General features: G+C 37.7%; 9 protein-coding genes and 2 non-coding genes across 11 annotated transcripts; 8 read left to right on the top strand and 3 right to left on the bottom strand.

The window, feature by feature from the left end:
• Positions 1-181: 181 nt before the first annotated feature.
• GVI51_F05841 (uncharacterized protein) lies at positions 182-838 on the top strand (the record flags this gene model as incomplete). The annotated part of the gene is made up of 1 exon (XM_446240.1): positions 182-838. One exon carries the CDS (start codon positions 182-184, stop codon positions 836-838), a length of 657 nt encoding a protein of 218 aa, XP_446240.1.
• Positions 839-1,489: 651 nt separating this feature from the next.
• IOC4 (Ioc4p) lies at positions 1,490-2,839 on the top strand (the record flags this gene model as incomplete). The annotated part of the gene is made up of 1 exon (XM_446239.1): positions 1,490-2,839. One exon carries the CDS (start codon positions 1,490-1,492, stop codon positions 2,837-2,839), a length of 1,350 nt encoding a protein of 449 aa, XP_446239.1.
• Positions 2,840-3,298: 459 nt separating this feature from the next.
• On the top strand, positions 3,299-3,370 carry tH(GUG)4. Its single transcript has one exon. It is a non-coding gene; the product is annotated as a tRNA-His (tRNA).
• Positions 3,371-3,517: 147 nt separating this feature from the next.
• nup116 lies at positions 3,518-6,625 on the bottom strand (the record flags this gene model as incomplete). Its single annotated transcript, XM_446238.1, has 1 exon — positions 3,518-6,625. One exon carries the CDS (start codon positions 6,623-6,625, stop codon positions 3,518-3,520), a length of 3,108 nt encoding a protein of 1,035 aa, XP_446238.1.
• Positions 6,626-7,347: 722 nt separating this feature from the next.
• CSM3 (Csm3p) lies at positions 7,348-8,277 on the top strand (the record flags this gene model as incomplete). The annotated part of the gene is made up of 1 exon (XM_446237.1): positions 7,348-8,277. The coding sequence occupies one exon, from the start codon at positions 7,348-7,350 to the stop codon at positions 8,275-8,277; it is 930 nt and encodes a 309-aa protein (XP_446237.1).
• Positions 8,278-8,407: 130 nt separating this feature from the next.
• Positions 8,408-8,932, bottom strand: GVI51_F05731 (L-methionine (R)-S-oxide reductase; the record flags this gene model as incomplete). Its single annotated transcript, XM_446236.1, has 1 exon — positions 8,408-8,932. The coding sequence occupies one exon, from the start codon at positions 8,930-8,932 to the stop codon at positions 8,408-8,410; it is 525 nt and encodes a 174-aa protein (XP_446236.1).
• Positions 8,933-9,199: 267 nt separating this feature from the next.
• On the bottom strand, positions 9,200-9,307 carry tW(CCA)2. The gene is made up of 2 exons: positions 9,272-9,307; positions 9,200-9,235 (listed from the first exon to the last, which is right to left on the bottom strand). It is a non-coding gene; the product is annotated as a tRNA-Trp (tRNA).
• A 5,433-nt stretch (positions 9,308-14,740) lies between these two features.
• ARA2 (D-arabinose 1-dehydrogenase (NAD(P)(+)) ARA2) lies at positions 14,741-15,751 on the top strand (the record flags this gene model as incomplete). Its single annotated transcript, XM_446235.1, has 1 exon — positions 14,741-15,751. One exon carries the CDS (start codon positions 14,741-14,743, stop codon positions 15,749-15,751), a length of 1,011 nt encoding a protein of 336 aa, XP_446235.1.
• A 543-nt stretch (positions 15,752-16,294) lies between these two features.
• Positions 16,295-17,128, top strand: SUB1 (chromatin-binding transcription coactivator SUB1; the record flags this gene model as incomplete). Its single annotated transcript, XM_446234.1, has 1 exon — positions 16,295-17,128. One exon carries the CDS (start codon positions 16,295-16,297, stop codon positions 17,126-17,128), a length of 834 nt encoding a protein of 277 aa, XP_446234.1.
• A 535-nt stretch (positions 17,129-17,663) lies between these two features.
• On the top strand, positions 17,664-18,383 carry CCS1 (copper chaperone CCS1; the record flags this gene model as incomplete). The annotated part of the gene is made up of 1 exon (XM_446233.1): positions 17,664-18,383. The coding sequence occupies one exon, from the start codon at positions 17,664-17,666 to the stop codon at positions 18,381-18,383; it is 720 nt and encodes a 239-aa protein (XP_446233.1).
• An 818-nt stretch (positions 18,384-19,201) lies between these two features.
• On the top strand, positions 19,202-20,995 carry MSN2 (stress-responsive transcriptional activator MSN2; the record flags this gene model as incomplete). The annotated part of the gene is made up of 1 exon (XM_446232.1): positions 19,202-20,995. The coding sequence occupies one exon, from the start codon at positions 19,202-19,204 to the stop codon at positions 20,993-20,995; it is 1,794 nt and encodes a 597-aa protein (XP_446232.1).
• Positions 20,996-21,632: the final 637 nt, after the last annotated feature.

Here is a 21,632-nt window from a genome sequence, read left to right as displayed (position 1 = left end):
ATACGTGTTGAGGATAAAATTTATAGCAGGGCTATTTAAATTTCTTATTTTCCTTCTTTCCGAAAACTGTCTTGGTACCGTTAGAAATATTTGATCTGGAAGACTATACACTCTGTACGCTAACAAAGAAGACTATAAGACGAGGGGTACATATAATCATCAAACCTAAAAAAAACTCAGCATGTCAGATATAGATGAAGATACTTCTACTCCAACTGGAGGACAAAGAGAAAGAAGAAAGATTGAGATCAAGTTTATAGAGAACAAGACTAGAAGACATGTCACTTTCTCAAAGAGAAAGCATGGTATCATGAAGAAAGCCTTTGAGCTTTCTGTGCTTACAGGGACACAAGTACTGTTGCTAGTTGTATCTGAGACTGGTCTCGTTTACACCTTCAGTACTCCAAAATTCGAACCCATTGTCACACAACAGGAAGGTAGAAACTTGATTCAAGCGTGTTTGAATGCTCCCGATGACGATGAGGAAGAAGAAGAAGAGGAATTCGACACATCGATGCAACAGGGCCAGCAACCTCAAAACCAACACCAAGAACAAATTGCAGAGCAGAACAAACAACCTCATACTCAAAAAAATAACGCTCCTATGGATCAACAACACATGCAGGTACATCAAGAACAAGTAGCATACTCTCATGACGATAAAGGTCATGTACCGGAAATGAATGGCCAAGGTGGTGCACCAGGATTTGCTAATGGACAAGACATGCACTTACAACAACAGGGCAAGGGTCCAAACCAGTACAACCATTACTTGAACGAAGAACAGAATTCTGTCTATCAACAATACTTCCAAGATCAACAGGCTCATTATGGGTGAAGAGGACTCTACTGGTTATATGTTGGATCAACTCACAAAGTACAAACATTTCACTTAAAATATAACCCTCAGAAAGATAACGTCTTTCTTATATAGCACAATCTTACAAATAGAGTACATACTAATTATTTTTTTATCACAAACACATACACATGAATCATATCAACTCCTCTTATTTTTATCTTCACTGAAAATATTATTAATATGTGCTATTTTGTATAAAAATAATGAGAAAGTACAATACCTTATAGTCTTGACCATTTAGGGATATAAATACTTATTGCTGGTTGGCCTTGATCTTATACTTTGTTCCAATAAAATCATATTCGACGACTTACTTTGTTTCCACCATCACGAAATGTCAAATGTTCAGTAATAGCGATTAACTGTATATTAAATTGCCTAGCAAATGGATCATAACCCGAGTCCATAGTAGTAACTACATCCAAAACATCCTTCATAGGAAAACCTTTACCATTTTATTTGGAAGCTAGGCAGTTGATAAACACAGATTGTGAACAAAATCTACATCAACATATTCTGTGAAGACTTGCTCTGGTAACTAAGAACGCAAAGACAAAGAAGTTGCTGAAGGCTTTTGTATTTCAATTAACCACCAAACTATAGGATCAGTCTTTTTAATTGAGCATTATGCCAAACATATACCAGCCTACAGATGTGGTACTGGCCAAAGTTAAGGGCTTCCCAGCATGGCCTGCAATGGTTATTCCAAAAGAGCTCATACCTGAAAATGTATGGAAGATCAGATCACGTATTTCAGTTGACAAGGCAGAAACTAAAGAAGATCAAGATAGTACTCCAGATGAAGAGTTTGGCAGTGATTATGATCCAAACGACTATATAATATATTCTAAGGTTTTGAAATTCAAAAAGAACAAGGAACAACCATCGCTGTACTGCGTAAAATTCATGTGTGACGATTCGTATATATGGGTGAAACAATCAGATATGCAACCTTTGTCAGTAGAGGAATGCCAGGAATGGCTCGCAAGCAAAACGAAGAAAAATAAGAAACTTATTCCGGCTTATGAAATGGCAATGAAAGGCTCTTCAGGCATTGATGTGTGGGAATTTGTTGAATATGGATCAATGGGTAAACCAGATGAAGATGAATATATTGAAGATGATTTTGAAGAACCTGCAACTACTAGAAGAAGTCGAAGTAAAAATGCCAAAATCAAGCCAATGAGATCTTCAAGCAGGCAAAGGAAAAAATTAGAGTCAAGTGTAGACGAAGATGATATTGGTGAGGCTGGTAGAAGGACTAGGACCAGAGCCAAACAAACAAATAGTAAAAGAGATCAACTTCATGCCTTAGAAGACATAATTGAAACACCGAACAAAAGAACAAGGAAAGAACAAATTTCTAAAAAAGTACAAACTAAAAAGACAAAGGCCATAAAACCTAAAATTCCTGAAAAAGAATATTACAAATATGAAGATGATGACGACTGGTCAATAGTTGGTCTGGGACCTCAAGAGACTGAAATAGGGAAGTGTCTAAGCGCTGTTGTTAAAAAAAGCATTTCCAAGAAAAGTGGTGATAGACACTCCGAAATGAAACTTGATTTAGAGGATAAGATATTGAGTATAAATAAATTATTGGAAGTTTCTCTCTACAAAATGATAAAAAACGACCAAAATCAAGATGATTCTCTAAAAAATGACCTAGAGCTTATAGCCGATGAAATTGCTGTGGCCTTAAATATAAAGGGAAGCATGACCGAATTTTTAACCGTTTTTAACTCTAACAATCAATTAATAATGAATTACAGATTATTAATGAATCTAGGAAAAAAAGATTTAGAGAAATGGAATCTCTGGGATGATTTTCAGTCATTTTTTCAAACTATTTATGATTGTGCCTTCATACCAGATAGCCATCAGTGGGAAGTACCTCTTGAAGAAGATACTAACAATGAAGTACAACCACCTAATGAAGTAAAGGAATCCATTCAGGAGGAAATTCTTGCGGAATAATTTACTTATTTAGCTTTTCAGATCTTCAAATAAATCTGAGTTAATTACAGTATTCTTATTAACGTAAAATAAGATCGAAGATGTAAAAATGTAACGCATTTCAACATTCAATACCTACTAACATAAACTTTGTTATTAGTAAATAGATAAAGTTACTTACAATTTTCTCTGGTAATCGCAATCAATCTAGTACACATAAGTTGACTTTAAAATATAATGAAAGTTATCTAATTACTTCTAAATAAAAAATTGGCATAGAGTGTTCTTTCGACTAATTTCCGTCATTTTCATCAGTAAGTGTCCATATAACCATGAGTATAAAGAACTATTGCGTACTATCATCCAGGCTAATAGCATCCATGGATTTCATTTTATTGGTACCTTGTTTCTTACATATTGGAATGCCTATAGGATTCAGCAAATTGAGGTTATTTTAACACCAACATCCCAGAGTTTAGCGCCATCTTAGTATAGTGGTTAGTACACATCGTTGTGGCCGATGAAACCCTGGTTCGATTCTAGGAGATGGCAGTTATTTTTTACAGCCCGAGAATGGGGCTTCTTAGTGAACCAGATATAAGATCATAGTTACTCAAAATCTACATGAATATACCTCCTAAAGAAATACAGAATAATTTTTATATGTAAAGTAAGATATATCTAATTATCTGAACAATACTATATTAATGCATGATCAACAGTGAAGCAGTATGTTCCAGAAGCCGGATCATATGATTCAAAATGAGTATGAGGAATTTTCTTCAGCTTCTCTGAGTACCTTTCCATAATTCTATGGTTAGGATCCTTGATTGGCTTTCTGGTAGATTTGTCTAAAGGATAACAATTGTAACAACTTATACGTGCCCTTACATTTAGACCTTTACCCTTTTCAGGAACGTTGGTGCTATTATTGTATAACAAGACGGACATCGGCTGAAAAACTACTAGATCGTCACATATCGAACCCAAAGGAATATCCGACAGATCAACAGGATCTAAGAACTCAATCTTACCATATTGTTTATTGCCAACAACCAAATTCTCAACCTTCTGAATTTCATATTTGGATAGTGTAGCTAATGTATCAAGAGAAGGAGAAATATAATAATTTTCATCAACAAATTCTAGATCATCAATGCCATCAAGCTTAGATTCAGAAATTGCATTCTCGTTACATATATCAGTTTCAATTTTTTCCTGTTTCTCAGTCTCCCTCACAGAAGAAGCCAAGGTTGTGGCAACGACCTGAGAAGCGTTAAGTTTAGCTATTTCATTTTTGGCCTTGTCTTTATCGGCTTCGTTCAAATTACTATCAGCAACATTTGCGATAAAAAGCTTCTCCTTGCTCTTCAAATCTTTATTCCTGTGATTACCTTTCGATTTTAACAACTGCTTGAACATAAGAGAGTCAGGTTCGAAAAGTTTTGAACCAATTTGTTGGAAATTAGCGTCAATCTCGTTATTCATTATTCTTGTTGAGGTTTCTTTATCTAGATCATTTTTTATTTCATTAGTTTTCTCAGCTACGAGGCCTTTTCCAGACAAAGCTGCTGCAAATAAAGGTTTTGGTGTATGCTTATAGGCACTAATTAAATCACTTTTCTTTTTATTATCTGCATCAATCTTAGTTGCACTAACCTGAATCTGCACACTAACCTGCATTGAGCCCGGTGCTGCTTGTTGAACCTTGCTAAACAGTTCATTCGTTCCATAAGGATTAGTGACCAGTAATTGCTGTTGTTGTAACTTTTCTTGATCGTTATTTTGGCTGGGGTTTCCTATTTGCTGATTAGCGCTATTATTTGAAAACTGTTGACTAGTAGCCAAACCCGCACCAATGTTTGAGGTTGAGTTACTACCAAACAACCCACCTGTGCTACCCTGTTGAGGTCCTGCTTTATTACCAAACAGACTTGATGTTCCACCAAATGATGTTGAGGTAGCGGGTTTGTTGAACAAACCAGATGTTTGAGTTGCTGCAGGTTGCTGTGCACCCAAACCACCCAAACCACCAGCAGGCTTTGCACCCAACAAAGACTGAGTTCCACCAGATCCAAAGCTAGGGGTAGTATTTTGAGTATTAGTCGATCCAAAAAGTCCACCTCCAGTACTTTTGTTACCGAATAGACCTCCAGAAGACTGAGTATTACCAAACGAAGAGGTATTGGGTTGTGCAGTAGAACCAAAACCAGTGGGTTTTTGGCCGAATAAGCTGCCCGCCGTATTAGATTGAGTTTGCTGACTTTGGCCACCACCAAACAAGCCTGTAGTGTTTCCTTGTTGTTGATTTTGATTCTGATTGAAAATACCACCTCCTTGTTGGCCTTGGTTATTTCCAAATAGCCCTCCAGCAGGAGTAGCTGATTTCATTCCAAAGGGTGAATTAGCATTTGTATTTTGAGTTTGTGAGAATAACCCACCCGCTTGATTTGGTGGCTGATTTTGTCCAAAAAGACCACCAGTTTGGGTTTGAGAAGTTTGGTTAAATAATCCGCCTTGTTGTTGTGTATTTTGCCCTCCAAATAAACCTCCCGAAGACCCGAATCCGCCGGCACTAGTTGTCTGTTGCCCAAAACCAGTCGATGGTTGAGGTTTACTACCAAATAAGGAATTACCATTAGCAGCTTGACCAAAAAGACCGCCCTGAGGTTGTTGTTGCCCTGACTGACCAAAAAGCCCGGTGCCTTGTGATTGATTGCTTTGACCAAAAAGACCTCCCTGATTTGGCGTTTGTTGTTGCGCAGTTTGTCCAAAAGCAGTATTAGCATTATTGCTACTAAATGGGTTAGCGCCAGTTTGCCCGAACAGCCCTCCAGAAGATGCAGGAGGTTTACCAAAACCACTGGAAGCCCCGAAGGGAGATGATTGTTGTTGTTGTGTTTGATTCTGTTGGTTGAATAAACCTCCCGAATTTGCATTAGATGCTGAACCAAACATCCCAGTGTTGGTATTGGTATTATTTGTGCTACCGAAAAGACCGCCACTACTTGCAGCATTGTTTCCAAATGTGCTTCCGTTGTTAGCACCAAAAGTATTTGTAGAGGTCTGATTGGATCCAAAAAGACCTGTTGAGGTGGATCCCACACCATTACCTCCAAATAAACCTCCGGATGCTGGCTTTTGGCCGAATGGACTAGATTGTGCACCAGGCTGTGCTGAATTAGTATTACCAAATGCACCAAACTGCTGATTTTGGCCCGTGCCAAAACCAGTTGAAGTAGCGGAACTGTTAGCAAATTTTCTACCAGCTTTATAATCTTGCATTCTCAATTCTTCAAAAGAATAGTTGCGGTACTCATTCATAAAGGTGATACTTTGATACATATTAATAGCATTGGTTGTCATGTCCTTCTCTTCCACAACCTGAAATGGTTTAATTGCAGTACCAGTACCAGCACCAGCATTCATACCACCGACGGGCAAGCCACCCATCATTGTAGTTCCTGTATTCCCATTATTGTTCATACCAAATAAAGAGTTGCCACCAGCCATTCCAGATGTATTAGGGTTCTGCATACCGAAAAGACCACCTCCACTTGTTGTGGAATTGGATGGAGTTCCCATGGCATTGTTGTTTGATCCAAAAGGAGAGTTCAAACTACTGGTATTTGCTCCAAAAGCACCGCTTTGTGGTGCATTGCTTGCGTTGTTGTTGCTACCAAAACCACTAAAACCAGATTGAACATTGTTGTTTTGTACATTTCCAAATGCGCCTGTTGATCCAGTATTATTAGTAGATCCAAACGGCTGCGAGTTCGCACCAAACAACCTAGGCTGACCAAACATAGCTAAGCCTAATCAAACTGCTAATTGTTCAAACAATTGGTTCAGTACCAATATTCGAATGGTATGTATGCTTGAAATAGTTACGAATCAATTCTGACTTCAAGTTCTACACTCGATATTTCCTTCTTAACCACAATGGAATTGCCCTTCCAGTATTCGCTTGACCTGAGATCTTAGTTAAATTGTCTACATCACAGCACCCCGTATCACACGATTTTATGAACCGACTTATACAAGTATTCTTGTTACCTCTCTCATGCAATTCTTTCTATAAAAGCTTTGCTGCTGTAGAACAAGTAAGAGATATATAATATAATATCCAGGGGTCTCAATATATTTACCAATCTCGCTTTTGTGTTCTGTATAATCGGTATAATCTGTAGCATCTTATTTTTGTATAAAGTCTAAGAATTGGAAATGTTAATTAGACATCTACGACATCGCATTTCAATGTATTTTATTCTCATATAAATATTCCAAATGTCCATCTCCTGAAATATAGAGGTATCAGAGCTGATGTGATCCATACTAATATCATTACACAAGGGGAGATCACTTGACTGTAACTATGTAACGCGTTTTGTCACCAGCAAACGAAATGCGATGAGCTTGGAGAAGTCGTCAATACTTCATCAATATAACTGCAAGTGTCATTGAAATAAATTACCATGGTATAGTCATTAACCAGAAAATTTTAGTAGATATAGCCATACTAAAAAAATATGGATGAAGATGATATGCTAATGCTAGGTGTTGGTGCTGAGCCAACACAACATGCTGAAATAGAAGACCCGCTGACCGGCGGAGTAGCGAGCGATCCAACCATGATTAATGATGATCCTACAGCAGTAAATGCAAAAGTCAGGCGGCCGCAGGTGAAGTTAACAGCAGAAAGACTTCTGAGTCCCAATGGCCTCCCGTATGTTATGAAACATGCGCCCAAACGCGTACGTATCTCAAAGTCAAGGTCCACTTATAAAAATCTGGAACATATTATTCAGTTCTATCAGCTGTGGGCTCACGAATTATTCCCTAAGGCTAAATTTAAAGATTTTGTAAGGCTTTGCAACAGTCTGGGAAAGACAGATGCAGATTTAAGGAACTATAGAACGGAACTTTTTCGCGCTGATATGGAAAATCAGTTTGGTGATGGATATAGAAGTGACAAACAGAATCCCGCTAATAACAGTCAACCAGTAACTAGCACACAACTACCAAATAATGATGCGAATAGTAATGATGAGAATAATAATGTAGAGAACGACACCAATCAACTGATAACGGGTGGCCAAGAAACAACAAGGCACTTATTTGCTAGAGATGAAGAAGATGATGATGACAGTGATTTATATAGAAGTGTTCCTCCTCCTTCTTCAATAGCTCACGAAAGTGCTACTTCAAACACACATGCTGTTCCAACATCAGACACGACCCTACCTATCTCTGATAATAATCCTAAGGGGGTTACCAATAGTGATGGTACTGTTATTGGCATTTCAGAAGAAGACGAATTGCTTGCTATGGAAGAAGAACTCAATAATTATGCAACACAAAAGATTGAAGAGCTAGGTGACGATAAGGATACTGGGATTGACCCAGGCGAAGAAGAAGATGAGGATGCCCTTGATGCAATGAAGGAACTAGGATTTTAGAAATTTACTTGTACAAATATTTAACCAAAGTTTTTAAGTTTGAATAATAACAGAGATTTTTATTGGAATTAGCTATATAATAGTTGAGTTTTGTGATGATATAATACATCAAGTACATGTAGTCAGAACTTTAGAAGTCACAACTCTTGGTAATTGCCAATGCCAGCTTTTCAAGATATTCTTTATCGACATCAGTGAACCCTTCAAAATCAAGACAATCTAAATCAATAACACCTAGAGTTTTACCGCTCTGAGACACAATTGGAACAACAATCTCACTCTTAGTCTCACCATCGCATGCAATGTGTCCTGGAAATTTGTCTACATCTGGTACTAACTGTGTTTCTTGTGAACTTGCAGCAATACCACAAACACCTCTGCCAAAATCTATTGTCTGACAAGCGACTTTTCCTTGAAATGGTCCCAGTAATAGTTGCTCTTTTTCACCATTTCTTATATAAAACCCCGTCCAATTTACGTTGACGTTTAAGGATTTGTATGCATGCCAAAGCAATGAAGCAGCATTAGCCAAGTTACAAACCCAATTCCTTTGGTCCATAGCTAGGGCTTCATATGAATCAATCAGAAGCTGAAGAGCCTCGGATCTGTCAGTGGCATTAAAGTTGGTGTAGTCTGCGTGGTGTTTTTCGCTCATATCTTATAGGCAGTCTCTATTGACTTTATCCGCGGCTTTGACCAATTGTACTATATCAAAAACAGAATGGAAGTGTACTTCTCACTGGCACTTTTCGGAATAAAAATATAATGAGAGGTTGAGTTTTACAGTACAAAGCGTACAGGAAGCATACATTTATCTCATCGAGTTAATAATGAACATTCAGGTCTCTTCAACATCAATCACACAGTTATTACTGTGTCTACCTTTATACGAATACTAGTTGAATTACTAAAAAAATATAAATGAAACGGACAGGAATTGAACCTGCAACCCTTCGATTGCAATCATGAATTCCGAGGAAGTCCCAGAGTTTAACTGGAGTCGAAAGCTCTACCATTGAGCCACCGCTTCATCTATTTTGATTGACATTTTTGTTTAACAGCTGCATCCAAATACTACATTATTGTTTTAGGAAAAAAGACTATTGGAAAGAATAACCAAAATGGGTTCTGTCATACTTGTACATTAGTTGATGGCCTAATTGTGAAGCAGCGTCCTAAAATAATGTATTTCTATAAAGTATGCCGTGAACTGTCTAATTAGTACCACAGAATCTTTCTCCCCCCCATCGAAATAGGGGTTATACATAGCTCACTTGTGATGGTTCTTGAACTTGGTTGTCATAATATCCATAAGCGATTGATATTACCAATTGAACTGTAAGTTATGCGTCATTAGGTTCCGCATTCATTAAAACCTTCATCGAAGAAATAACTAAAAAAAAGAAAGTAGAATATTTTCAATGCTAATTCAACTACAGCTTTTTTAGTAGATACTACAGTTGCTTCTTAGGGAAAAAGTTGATTTTCGGTTTTTGCTACGAAATTTGTGTGCAAAAATGCAAGATTAGTGCCTCTTTCCTGCAATTATTTCTTTTTTTTCCCTTAGTAATACTGTCATTTTCATATTATACGGACTGTTCTGAAGGCATTTGAGAAAGGCTTGTGGGGATTAAGCGAGGAAGTCAAAATCCGATGAGATGAGATCTATCAGAAAACAACGTAATGACAACATATACTACGTTTGTTTCGGGCCGCGGATGAACAAGTAGCGACTTGCCTATTTTATACTCCAGAAGGAATTTCTTTTTTTTTTTTTGACACCAAAATCTAAAATTACACGCATTTTTTTAGCAGTTTAAGATGTGAAATAGTGGGGCCTGTCATTACTTGTATTGTAAACTGGGAGTGTATGCCGTCATTTGATGATATTGCTCGCTAATAGGAACCCTCCTTTAGGCACATATTTTTTTTAGTTTTTAACTGTTCTTTGGCACAATTTCCCATCTCATTTGTTCCCCTGGAAGTACAATGTTCCAAAATAGGAATAGCAAAAAGAAAAGGAATTTTATTACAAATATCGAGAACATAAATAGGAAAAGCAATTCCTTGTAGATATATGCAAAGAAAGATGCATAATCAAAGGAAAGAAATGAAAAAAAAAAGAAATTGTAGCAATTCGATATGTAATCAAAGGTAGCCTTGACAGCATTTAAGCATTATAATGGGGTAGAGGTTAAGGACAGAAACTATGCAAAGCCAAGCCTTCCGTTCTTTTTCACAACCTATCAATATCTTCAGTTTCCGTTTATTCTAAAATTTTGCCGGTATACTCGAACTTGAGATAGAAGTGTAGAATGCTGTATTCTTGTCACCTTTACACAAGACCTAAAAAACATTCTGCCTCGAGTAAAAAAAAAGAAATGCCACTACTTAACTTATATAATGTATAACATTGGGACACTACAACCTTCTGTGAGTAGTAATTACGGTTTCGTATATATTCCATTTCCCACTGTAGAATCTGTAAACAAACAAGCGCTTTTCGGACCATCGGATGCAATACCCGAAAATTTATCAAAATATCTCTCAAAAATCAATTACCTGGGCCAGCATAACCAAGAAAATTTGACCACTATATTACCTCAAGTATTCTAGTAGCCATCTTTTTGTCCCTTCACGTTGCATGCATCAGCATCAGACAAAAACTCTCTCAATTGCTCCGAAAGAAACTGCAAAGTTCCAATCCCCCTTTCGTAGAATATAGATACCATCTCCATGTCCTTGTTTAAGTTTAAATATCGAAATACGGAAGTAAGATAAGCTCTTTCTTTTGTTTGTATTATCACATCTTTTTTGAGGTCTTTTGATGTGACAATGGGTCCTCAAAATAAAAAGAATTTGGGCCATGAAAAAAAGTCCATTGTGTCCCTAATTCCTTGTCTCGCATTGTCAAGAGCACTTGAAATGGTACAAAAAATATTCCTTGGGGCGTAACGATTATGAAGAGCAGAAGGAAATTTAACTACATCATTTGAGGCAAATATATTTAGTTTAGAGACAACAAAATCGTAAGATAGTAAACATATAAAATTAAGGGAGTTAAACAGCGGAGCTTGCCATCTTGAGGAGCAAGACTATCAACCATAACCCGCCACAAACACACACCGCGGTAACCCTTCTTGTCACAGAAAGTACGTTCTTATTGGGGGCTGTACGATAATAGTATTCCTGGACTTCTATTCTTACATATTTCTTAACGAAAATCTAGCTCCTCTCCCAGAGATATCTGCGTAAATTAGCTCGATATCCAACGAACATGGCTGTGCACTATGGTCTGACGAATTAGAGAGCCAAAAAATGCCCAAAAGCAGCTTGCTAGACGCATAGCTGAGAAGAATTTTTTTATGAGATGGTCCCGACTTAGTGAATGACAGATACTTTCCTATAATTTGACTTCAACCAACTGTAGTACTAAATTTTATCGTGATATCCGGCTTCTCCCACCTCTCTACCCTCTCCCCCCACAAACTGTCGTATGGTAGTTATCCATATTTTTAGTTTGCCCACACAAAACAACAAAATATTGTATTAACACCCCACATAATAGCAGCAGTTCCTTGAGGGTCGCAATATTTTGAAGTATACGAAATCCTTAGGCGAAAATACTACTACTCTCAAATGAAAAGGAAGACTTTTGAAATAAAATCCTCCCACTAACGTGCGCCTCGGGTCTGTCATGATTGTTCATATTACATCTCTGAGAGTTACTACTAAAAGAAAGGCATCAATGGAGTAAGGGAAAGGTGTTGTCCGTGCGGGTTCTGAGTGCTACAATAACCATCCTCGGCTTTGTTATGGTCTTTCTATTTTTTTTTCCTTCAGTTGTTCTGTGTGCCTATCTCATCGCAACTCTCCGCTACACCTTTTCAAGAAGTTAACCTTGAGAAGTACGAAACTAAAATTAAGACTTTTTAGGGAAAAAACCCAAAAAAGAAAGAAACGGTAGCCAAGAGAAAAACATTCGGAACGTTTACCACATTTTGTAAATTCTAAGTGGCATGATCACATTGTAGTGAAACGAGATGATCTAGCAATTGGCTCCGTAGCTATTTCTGGTTTAGCTAATTTGACAACACCTTGTCCAAGTATTTCTTCAATGGGCCCATTTCTTTCTTAGACTTCACATAATGGATCCATATCGTTTGTTCTCAGATTTTTGTGCACAACCGCAAATAGGACTATAATATCCTCAATTCCAAATATTGGAATCTGTTTGCATTTTCCTTGTGGATTATACCCTCTTTTCTATTGTGCCACATCAATTGGTAATTCAATGCGTATTATAGCTCTTTCTGCAAAACGATAATGGTCTTTATTTTTTGTTTGGCGATGAGCCTCCGTAGAAGCCCTCTCCTTTTCTTTGCACGGATTCTTAATTCGTAATGCAACGAAGTATACACATTTACAAATATATTTACAATAATTCTTTTCTTTTTTGCCTGTTATTTTTGGTTCTGTAATAGTAATTGACATTATAGTAATAATTTCTTCTAAATAAAATATTATTTTGAATGTGAACTCTATTATTTGAATTTGTCTATATTTGGGAAATGTATATAAACTGAACAAAAATCATCTTTGTTACCCAAATTTATGGATACGATGTTAACGCTTTCTTCTTCATAATTACTGTTCTTTCTTTCTTGGCCTTATACAAGTGGGGAAAAGATGTTAAATATGGTGATTCAAGAAATTTGTATGAGTTATTATAACTTATACAAATGTTTTGATCATCATTTCCCCCAATAAATCTTTTCTTATGTTCTGAATAATTTGAGTATAAGATAATTTTGCCAACGAATAATTTTCTTTAAAATTTAGTAAAATGGAAATTTACTAATGGGGATATAGAAAGATAGGGAAATGCAATCCAATGTTGTTTCTCTCTTAGAGTCAGAGCCAACCGTAGGTTCAACTGTTCGTCACTGTTAACCTGCTACAACAATACTGGGATTCTATTTCTTAGATGTTGTGTTAGTGAATTAGTCCTTCACTTGAGGGAAAAATGTTGAATGATATTTCTATATCTTTTTATTTCCAACCATAGGTTCTTTCCATTTTAATAAAATTTTTGAATTATTATCATTTGGTGGTATTTCATTACTAGTTTCTGATCCTCTTTTACTGCAACTGTATGGCGCTTGAAAAAATGTTTAGCCATTGATCCTTTTTCCAATCATTAGGTGGTTATTGTGATTGGTAAAGATTCTGTCACACAATTAATTCGTTTTTTTATTTAAGATGCAGAAGAATTAGTTATTCTTCTCTAACATTTTTAACAAATTGCTTCGGATTATTGTGAATCCTTGGTTGGCATTCTTTTCAAGAGCCTATAAAAGCTTCAAAAGATGAGTTGGAAACTTTTTACTCAAATTATTTTGGCATTTGTTTTTGGATTAGGCAAAGCATTTGTAAACCATTACAAGCACTCTTTGACTCTTTTAAGAGACCATTGGTATACTCGTTTTTTAGAGGTTGGAGTTTAAGAAATCTACTAGAGTTGCTATCCTTACTACTAGAATCTTCACAAATTGGGTATGTGTAACCTGATATCATCATTGTCCATTTTTGTACAAGAATTTCCTTCGCATAGTTCGTCACATTGATTAAAGCCTTGATTTTTAGGTACTGCCTTCTAGTATCTAGTCAAAGGTGGTCCAAATTGATACAGGAAGACAGTCACCTATAGTAATTATCAGGCTTGGCATTTGCCCTCAATGGTTGGTTATTTTTGTGCAGTTATCTTCTGAAGATGATATTGTCTGCTGTCACAGTCTTCTACCCCCATCAAGTAACAGTCACGATGGAATGAAGAACACAGTCCAAGTGTCGATACCAAGCAAACTCGAAACAATTTCTTTTATCTCCATCCGAAAATAGGTGTGTCCAGTTGTCTAATTGAAAGTTGATTCTGCAGTATACACTGGTAGTCAATTGTTTTGCCTTTCAAAATCTTAGAAGATTGTTTGTATGAGTAATCCATTGTTTAACGGTTATGAAAATATCGTGTAATCAATGGCTATTATCTCATCCTAACTACAAGTTTCAGTTCAAAATTTGTACATTAAATTCCCAATATTCGGATTTTTAATTTTAGCATTTACAAGTATTATATATATTCGGTTAGCATAGAAATTGATAGACTTTTTAATTTCCATTTTTTTATACCATTTCGGTATATGATGCATTTCATTTTATATTTTGGTTGTAATTAGTATCTTTTGACCCCATCACAAATACTTGTGCTGGAGTTCAATATCCCTGGTGGAAAATGCCCAGCTCCGTATTGATTAATTGAAAGAATTCTAATTACAAGGGATGCCACACACATATATAAATTAGACGTATATTCAATGGCGTACATTCAGTGTTATTAGACAACTATAGGATCATAAAATACAGAGAATTGTTCAAACTTTAGAATATAATTAGCATTCAAACTATGACAGTAGACCACAACGATATAACTAAAGTCTCTAAAATCATTCTGGGTGGGGCAACTTTAAACACCCAATACAATGATAACCCTGAAGAAGTTCCAATTGTTGACATGCTGAAACATGCATTTACCAATGGTATTAATGCAATTGACACTTCACCTTATTATGGGCCAAGTGAAATAATTTTTGGTCAGGCTCTCCACAAGTTGAAATCTCCAGATGAAGATGGCCTATCCTTTACAAGAGATCAATATTACATTTGCACTAAAGTTGGTCGGATAAAGCTCGAGGAATTTGATTACTCACCTAAAGCTGTGAGAGCATCCGTTTTGAGATCATGTGAACGACTAGATACAGACTACTTAGATCTTGTCTATCTACATGATGTTGAATTTGTAGAATTTACCAAAAGCATGGAAGCTTTGAAAGAGTTGAGAAAGTTGAAAGAGGAAGGTGTTATCAGACATTTTGGGCTATCTGGATATCCTGTCAAGTATCTAGCATTTTTGTGCAACGAATGCGCAAAACACCCAGAAATAGGGCCACTTGATGCTGTTCTATCATACTGTAATTATAATATCCAGAACACTACACTTGAAAAATACATCAATTCTATAAGAAAGGACGCAAAAGTCAAATTGCTTTCTAATGCTTCTATTCTTGGGATGTCATTGCTAAGATCACAAGGTATACATTCGTTCCACCCAGCTTCGGATGAACTAAAGGCAAAGTGTAGACAAGCTGCAGAATACACTCATAAACATGGGGTTGAAATCCAGGACCTAGCCAATAGATATGCCATGTTTAATTGGCATAAATATGGCCCAACAGTTATCGGTGTGAGTAACGTTGCTGAGCTTCAGGATGCAATTATTGACTATCAGATCACCGAAAAGGACAAACTGCCTGAGAATGATATCAAATTAGTTAAGCATATCCAAGAGGAAATTCTTGGCACAGAACATTACAACGAAACCTGGGATTCAGGTATTCCACATCCAGAATTGCCTTGATCTGAGTATGGCAGCACCTTATTAGAAATTACTTGGGGATAAAATACCGAACCTGGAAAAAAAATGGTCCACTTTGAAGCTTGTTATAGAGGATTAACTAAAATCAGGCTAAACAATAAATATTCATATGTACTTTAATATGTAAATCCCAAATTTTTTTTGCGTTATTCCATTTAGAAACCACGTTTTTTCAGGTTACTTGGTCGAGCTCATCGCCCTGCTGAAATCAGGAAATTGGCAGGAAAAGCCGAACATTTGCCAAATTTTTCAAAGCTGCTTCAGGACAGGGATTATATAAAAAGATCAACCCTGCAAAGTTTGCAAGCCAGCATAAACTGATTTCTGATCTTAGTAGTTCATAACTGTTTGGGAAAGCTTTCTTATAGTAAATTTCATCTTTCAATTATATTTTACTACTTTTAATAGATTCTTCTGTCCTATATCAAAAGATTAATTTAACACTTTTTGTGAGAATAGTACCGGTGAGTTTCATATAGTCATTGGCTAAATTCTATAGTACACAATATTGCATAAAAATAGAAAATGTCATACTACAGCAGGTATAGAAAGAAGAACAATAACAATGGTGGTGCAAGTCCAGGAAACAATGGTGGGAACTTAAATCTTGCTGCAGGATTAGGGCAACCTGATGCTATCTTTGATCTTGGGAAGAATAAGAGAGTTACAGTTAGGCAATTCAGGAACATCAATTTGATTGATATCAGAGAATATTATATGGACAATGCTACTGGCGAAATGAGGCCCGGTAAGAAAGGTATATCTCTAACGGAAGATCTTTATGATGAGTTTTTAAGACATAGATTAAACATAGATGATGCTCTAAGAAGACTGGGCTCAAAGAGACCACGTACCAAAACTGTACGTCTATTGTCGGATGACGAGGATGAAGAGGCAGATGAAAAACCTATTTCCTCTTCTTCGGAGAAACAGGAAGCTATCAGGGAAAACAAGGACAAAGATTCCAACAAAAACTCTGCTAGTACCAACAGCAAGAAGCACAAGAAAGAAGGAGAAGAAGTCGAAGAGCCTAAAAAGAAACAAAAGAAACCAGCACCACCTACATTGCTACCTCACGAGGAGAAGATACGGAATTTGGAATTAGAGGCCAATGCTACTATCATCGTTCCTAGCAAAGGTAAAGTAACACCTCCACCAACCAGCGATGCACAGTCTCAGCCTCAACTGCCACCACTGGCAACAGTCAGCGATGCTCCAGCACATACAGAATCGACGACAGGCAAAGCAGATATTGCCAATCTTGTTGACCATCACGACAATTCAACCGATGAAGAATTTGCCAAGACTCTGGAAGCTGAGATGAATAGAGCTGACGATGATGAAAGTGAAGAGGAGTAAATGTGATCAAAGGAAGAAAAAAGCCTTTCAACTTTATAGTACGTTACTACTCGGTTTTCATTTCATTTTTTATATCCATCAGAGGTAATATTTTATAGTTTTTCCCCTACATATAGTCCTAAAAAGTTAAGACAGAAACAATAGTCAATGACAGAAAAAAAACATTCTAATGCTCTAATACAAGCCAAGATAAGACTGTGGATGTTTAGAATGACTGGCATTTCATGACCGCGGACTGAACATGGCTATTTTATTCTATGTTAGCTCATCTAACACTGCTACCATATCTATATATCTCAGTACGATATATGCTTTTTTGGTAATGATTTGTAATACAAGGAAGGTGTTAGGGGTGGTGACAGTGTAACCTTTTCATTCAGATGCGAGAGGAATCGACAATGGGCTTGACACTTGTACTATAAAAGAAAGGTAAATGAGACGTGGGGCTATTAAGCTTAAATTCACACTCATGTTCTTGTGCAAATAGGGATCCATCAAGTTATTATTCGTTGCGTTATAGTGCTAGTTATACAATATGACCGCTAACGCAGATTTTTATGAAGCCACTTATGCAGTGCCAATGCACTGCACGGACTGCACTGACGATATCAAGAAGTGTCTGAATGGCATAACCGGCATCAAGGACTTGCAGTTTGACATCAGCCAGCAAATGATGAGTGTGAACAGTTGTGTTGCGCCCAGTGTTATCATCAATGCGTTGCGTGACTGTGGCCGTGATGCTATTATCAGAGGCGCGGGTAAGCCTAACAGCTCTGCGGTGGCGATCCTGGAGACGTTTGAAGACGTTGACTTGAAGAAGGACACAGCTGTACGTGGGCTAGCTAGAATTGTGCAAGTTAGCGATCAGAAGACGCTATTCGACGTTACTGTGAATGGAGTACCTTTCTCCGGCAAGTACCAAGCGAAGATTCACTCCAATGGTAACATATCTGAAGGTGTCAAGAGCACCGGGGATGTCTACTACAAGTTCGAGGAACCGATCGAGTGCAGCGACGCCAGCGACCTCGACAAGAGTCTGTACAGTGGCCAGAACTTCGTCAGCGCACCGCTACCGATCTGGGACCTGATCGGCCGCAGCTTTGTCATTTTCAGAGAGGGCGAGCCCGCATACGACATCGCCGGTGTAATTGCCAGAAGCGCAGGCGTGTGGGAGAACGACAAGCAGGTGTGCGCCTGCACAGGCAAGACCGTCTGGGAAGAGAGAAAAGACGCTTTGAAGAACAACATCAAATAGTATTTTATAGAACAGTAACGATAATTAAACATAGACAAACTCAGTAATATTCCTGTAGTCTCTTCAGTGTTGAATTAATACTGACTATAAAGAGTTTTTTGTACTTGTATGCTTATCACACACAACGGCATGGCATTTGCACTGAATTTGCACTGAGTTGCACTGAACTGCACTGAATACGGAGCATCGAAGTTGCACAGAATGTGGTGCACAGAATCCCGTTTACTCAACAATGAGACGCAAGTCCCATTGTTCCTTTCTACGCAGAATTCTCTACAGCACTCAACCGCAAATACGTGGGTAGCGATGGGGGGAGTCTTCACTATGTGCGTTGAGAGTTGTCAGCCCACCAGCAAAGTGCCCTTCCCACAACACAGAGTGTCTCCCGTACAACAGCTACACCCCCCACGCCTTGAAGTTCGCAGCCTGTTGCGTAGTCAGCCTTGTGGGAAGCTCGCAGTGTGTATCAGAGTGTATCAGAGTGTATCAGAGTGTATCACAGAGTCTCACAGAGTCTCACAGAGTCTCAAAATGCTCTTAGGGTGGGTATTGAAGCAGCGAAGTGGTGGCCCCCACCCATTCTGGCTTCTTGGAAAATTCCTCTAAAGAGGAAATCATTACTTGCACAGCAATTACTAAAAAAAACAACACAACAACGGTATTGCAAAGAAGGAACCGTCTCTCAAGAACGTACAAACAATCGGATTAACTGATAAACACTTTTAAGAGTATATAACATAACTCAATAAGCTTCTTATAAAAGAATTCCAGGCTAAGATAAAACAAAGGCCATACCAAACACAGATCAACAAGAACAGATGAGTGTGGAACAGGAGCCTAGCTCGTGGTCGACACAGATGGAAAACATGTTCTCGCTCAATATACAGGACCAGAATGCCGACGTGAAGTATCAGTCGCCATTGACACCGAACTACATGTCTCTGGATATATACCAGGGCCATAAGGCGGACATTGCGAGCAATCGTGGTGATGCCAACAATGACAACGGCGATGACAACGAGATTGCTTCTGCGCGTGGGGAAAGCAATGGCAGAGACACAGACAATGGGATTAACACAAACACCACGACCACGACCAACTCGAGTACGGTTGAGACCAACATGACGACGACACCTGCGACGCTGGACGACTTCTTGATGAACTTTGACTCTGGTGCGACCACAGCGACTGGCAAGGACAAGAACCCGCTGGTGTCGGATAAACCGTTGGGCACTCACCTACAGATGAATTTTGTCGATAGCTCTTCTAATGGTGCGTTGCCTTTCAGCGACCAAAAGGGCAGAAGGGCAACTATATACAACGGCTTCTTCGAGTCCATGCACTTGGACACCATGCTGGATGACTACTTATCCACAGAGCTGTTACTAAATGAAAAACCTAACGGTAGCAATAACAACAACGATGACGACGAAACTGTTGCCAATGAGAGAAGACACAGTGAAGTAGTTACCGGGAATACCATTAACTTGGCCTCTGCTAGAAATTCTATTTCACACGGTGTCGACTTCTGGAACGTCGACTCCCATAGGAAAAGAGGTTCCAATAATGGCTTACATCGGGATGGTCATGTAAATAAAAGTATTACCAGAAGAGCCACAGGCGGGACCGAAAAACATTTGACTGACGATAGCTTACTTCTTGACAGTGACATCTCTTCTCACAAAATAGACAACGAACTGTCACAGATCTTAAGCGACTACAATATGAACTTCAAGCCAGGGACAGAGGAGTCTCCACTGAAATACAACACAGCAGACTACTACAATTTTGATGGAAACTCAGAAGATGTGTCGCACTCAAGTGCTGGCCAAAGCCACAGACCTTTCATGAAAAATCCACACAGAGCATCCCTACCGATTCTGTCAGAGGCTACTCCACCAGAATATGATTTAGACATTAAGAAAAAACAACCTGATGTATCAATATTTAAAGATATTCCGTGGGAATCATTCAATGCGGAAGGTGCTGATGAGAACGATTTGTCTGTAGCAAACCAAAACTTCTACAACCCTGAAATAATCTCAAGCCCCAAGTCACCAAACGATAAGTTCATCAAACCTACCATGATATTATCAGATGCAAGTCTAGCTGAAGTTGAAATGATGAATAACAGCATAAAGAGTTTAAATACTAGCCTGGATATATCGATTCCTCCTGATGTACTTAACAAGGACCTGAAGGAATCCTGGCAAAATAGCCAATCAAGAAAAAGTATTAGTGGAAGCTCAGGCAGACGTAGATCTTCTGCGGCACTATCGATGTCCAATTTTAACAATAACTTACATTTCAATATCAATGCTTCCAAATCCAATCCAAGAAGAAAAAGCAAGCCAAGTATAAGCCCTAACTCGTCATTACTATCAAGCAATATCGACAGAAACAATGATATCGATAAACCATTTGGATGTCACCTTTGCTCAAAGGCTTTCAAGAGAAGTGAACACTTGAAAAGACACGTTCGGTCCGTTCATTCTACTGACCGTCCATTCAGTTGTCATCTATGTGAGAAGAAATTTAGTAGAAGTGATAACCTTTCACAACACATTAAAACACATAAAAAGTCGGGAAGTACTTCCACAACTAAAGAATAATGACAGTGTTCCTTATTTTATCTAGTTGGCGTTGCTTTTTTACGATTTCTTGACCTATCATCAGTGCTTCTATAACGAACAAGATGATGGCCAAGGTTTATTGCTTATGACCTTACATTCTTTGATTACGAACTGCTTTTAGGATAAACATTTGATAAAACTTTCCACCATATGATCCAAAAATTCATTCAAGAAATGAAAATATCATCTTTTTGAAGTCTTTTATGTTTTCCATTTCCCCCTTTATTATTGATTTTATTGACCTTTTCTATCTATACTACAAAAATTTTATTAATTACAAATTACTTTTATGACCTGGAATAATTACTACTTCAGAACTAACTATTATTTCAAATTATACTCTTTTTTTCTTCAATTTTAACACAGGTACATTTGCTCTTTTTTTTTTTTTTTGGTTCTACTGACAGTAATTTCATATGAAATGTATGCTATTTCATGTGAAGTGCCATTAATTCAAGTGCTGTTAATGCATCACAAGGCTAACCTGGTAACAGATCCGCGGTAACGAGAATTTGTCTTTTCATTGCTAAAAAGAGAGTACCTTTCAAAAATTATAAATACAACGACTGTATTTCACTACTTCCATGATAGAAATTATAGATTTATTACTTTTCCA

This window comes from Nakaseomyces glabratus, chromosome F, assembly GCF_010111755.1.
Source record: "Nakaseomyces glabratus chromosome F, complete sequence".
NCBI classification, from domain to species: Eukaryota; Fungi; Ascomycota; class Saccharomycetes; order Saccharomycetales; family Saccharomycetaceae; genus Nakaseomyces; species Nakaseomyces glabratus.
This window is presented reverse-complemented; position numbering and strand designations above follow the sequence as displayed.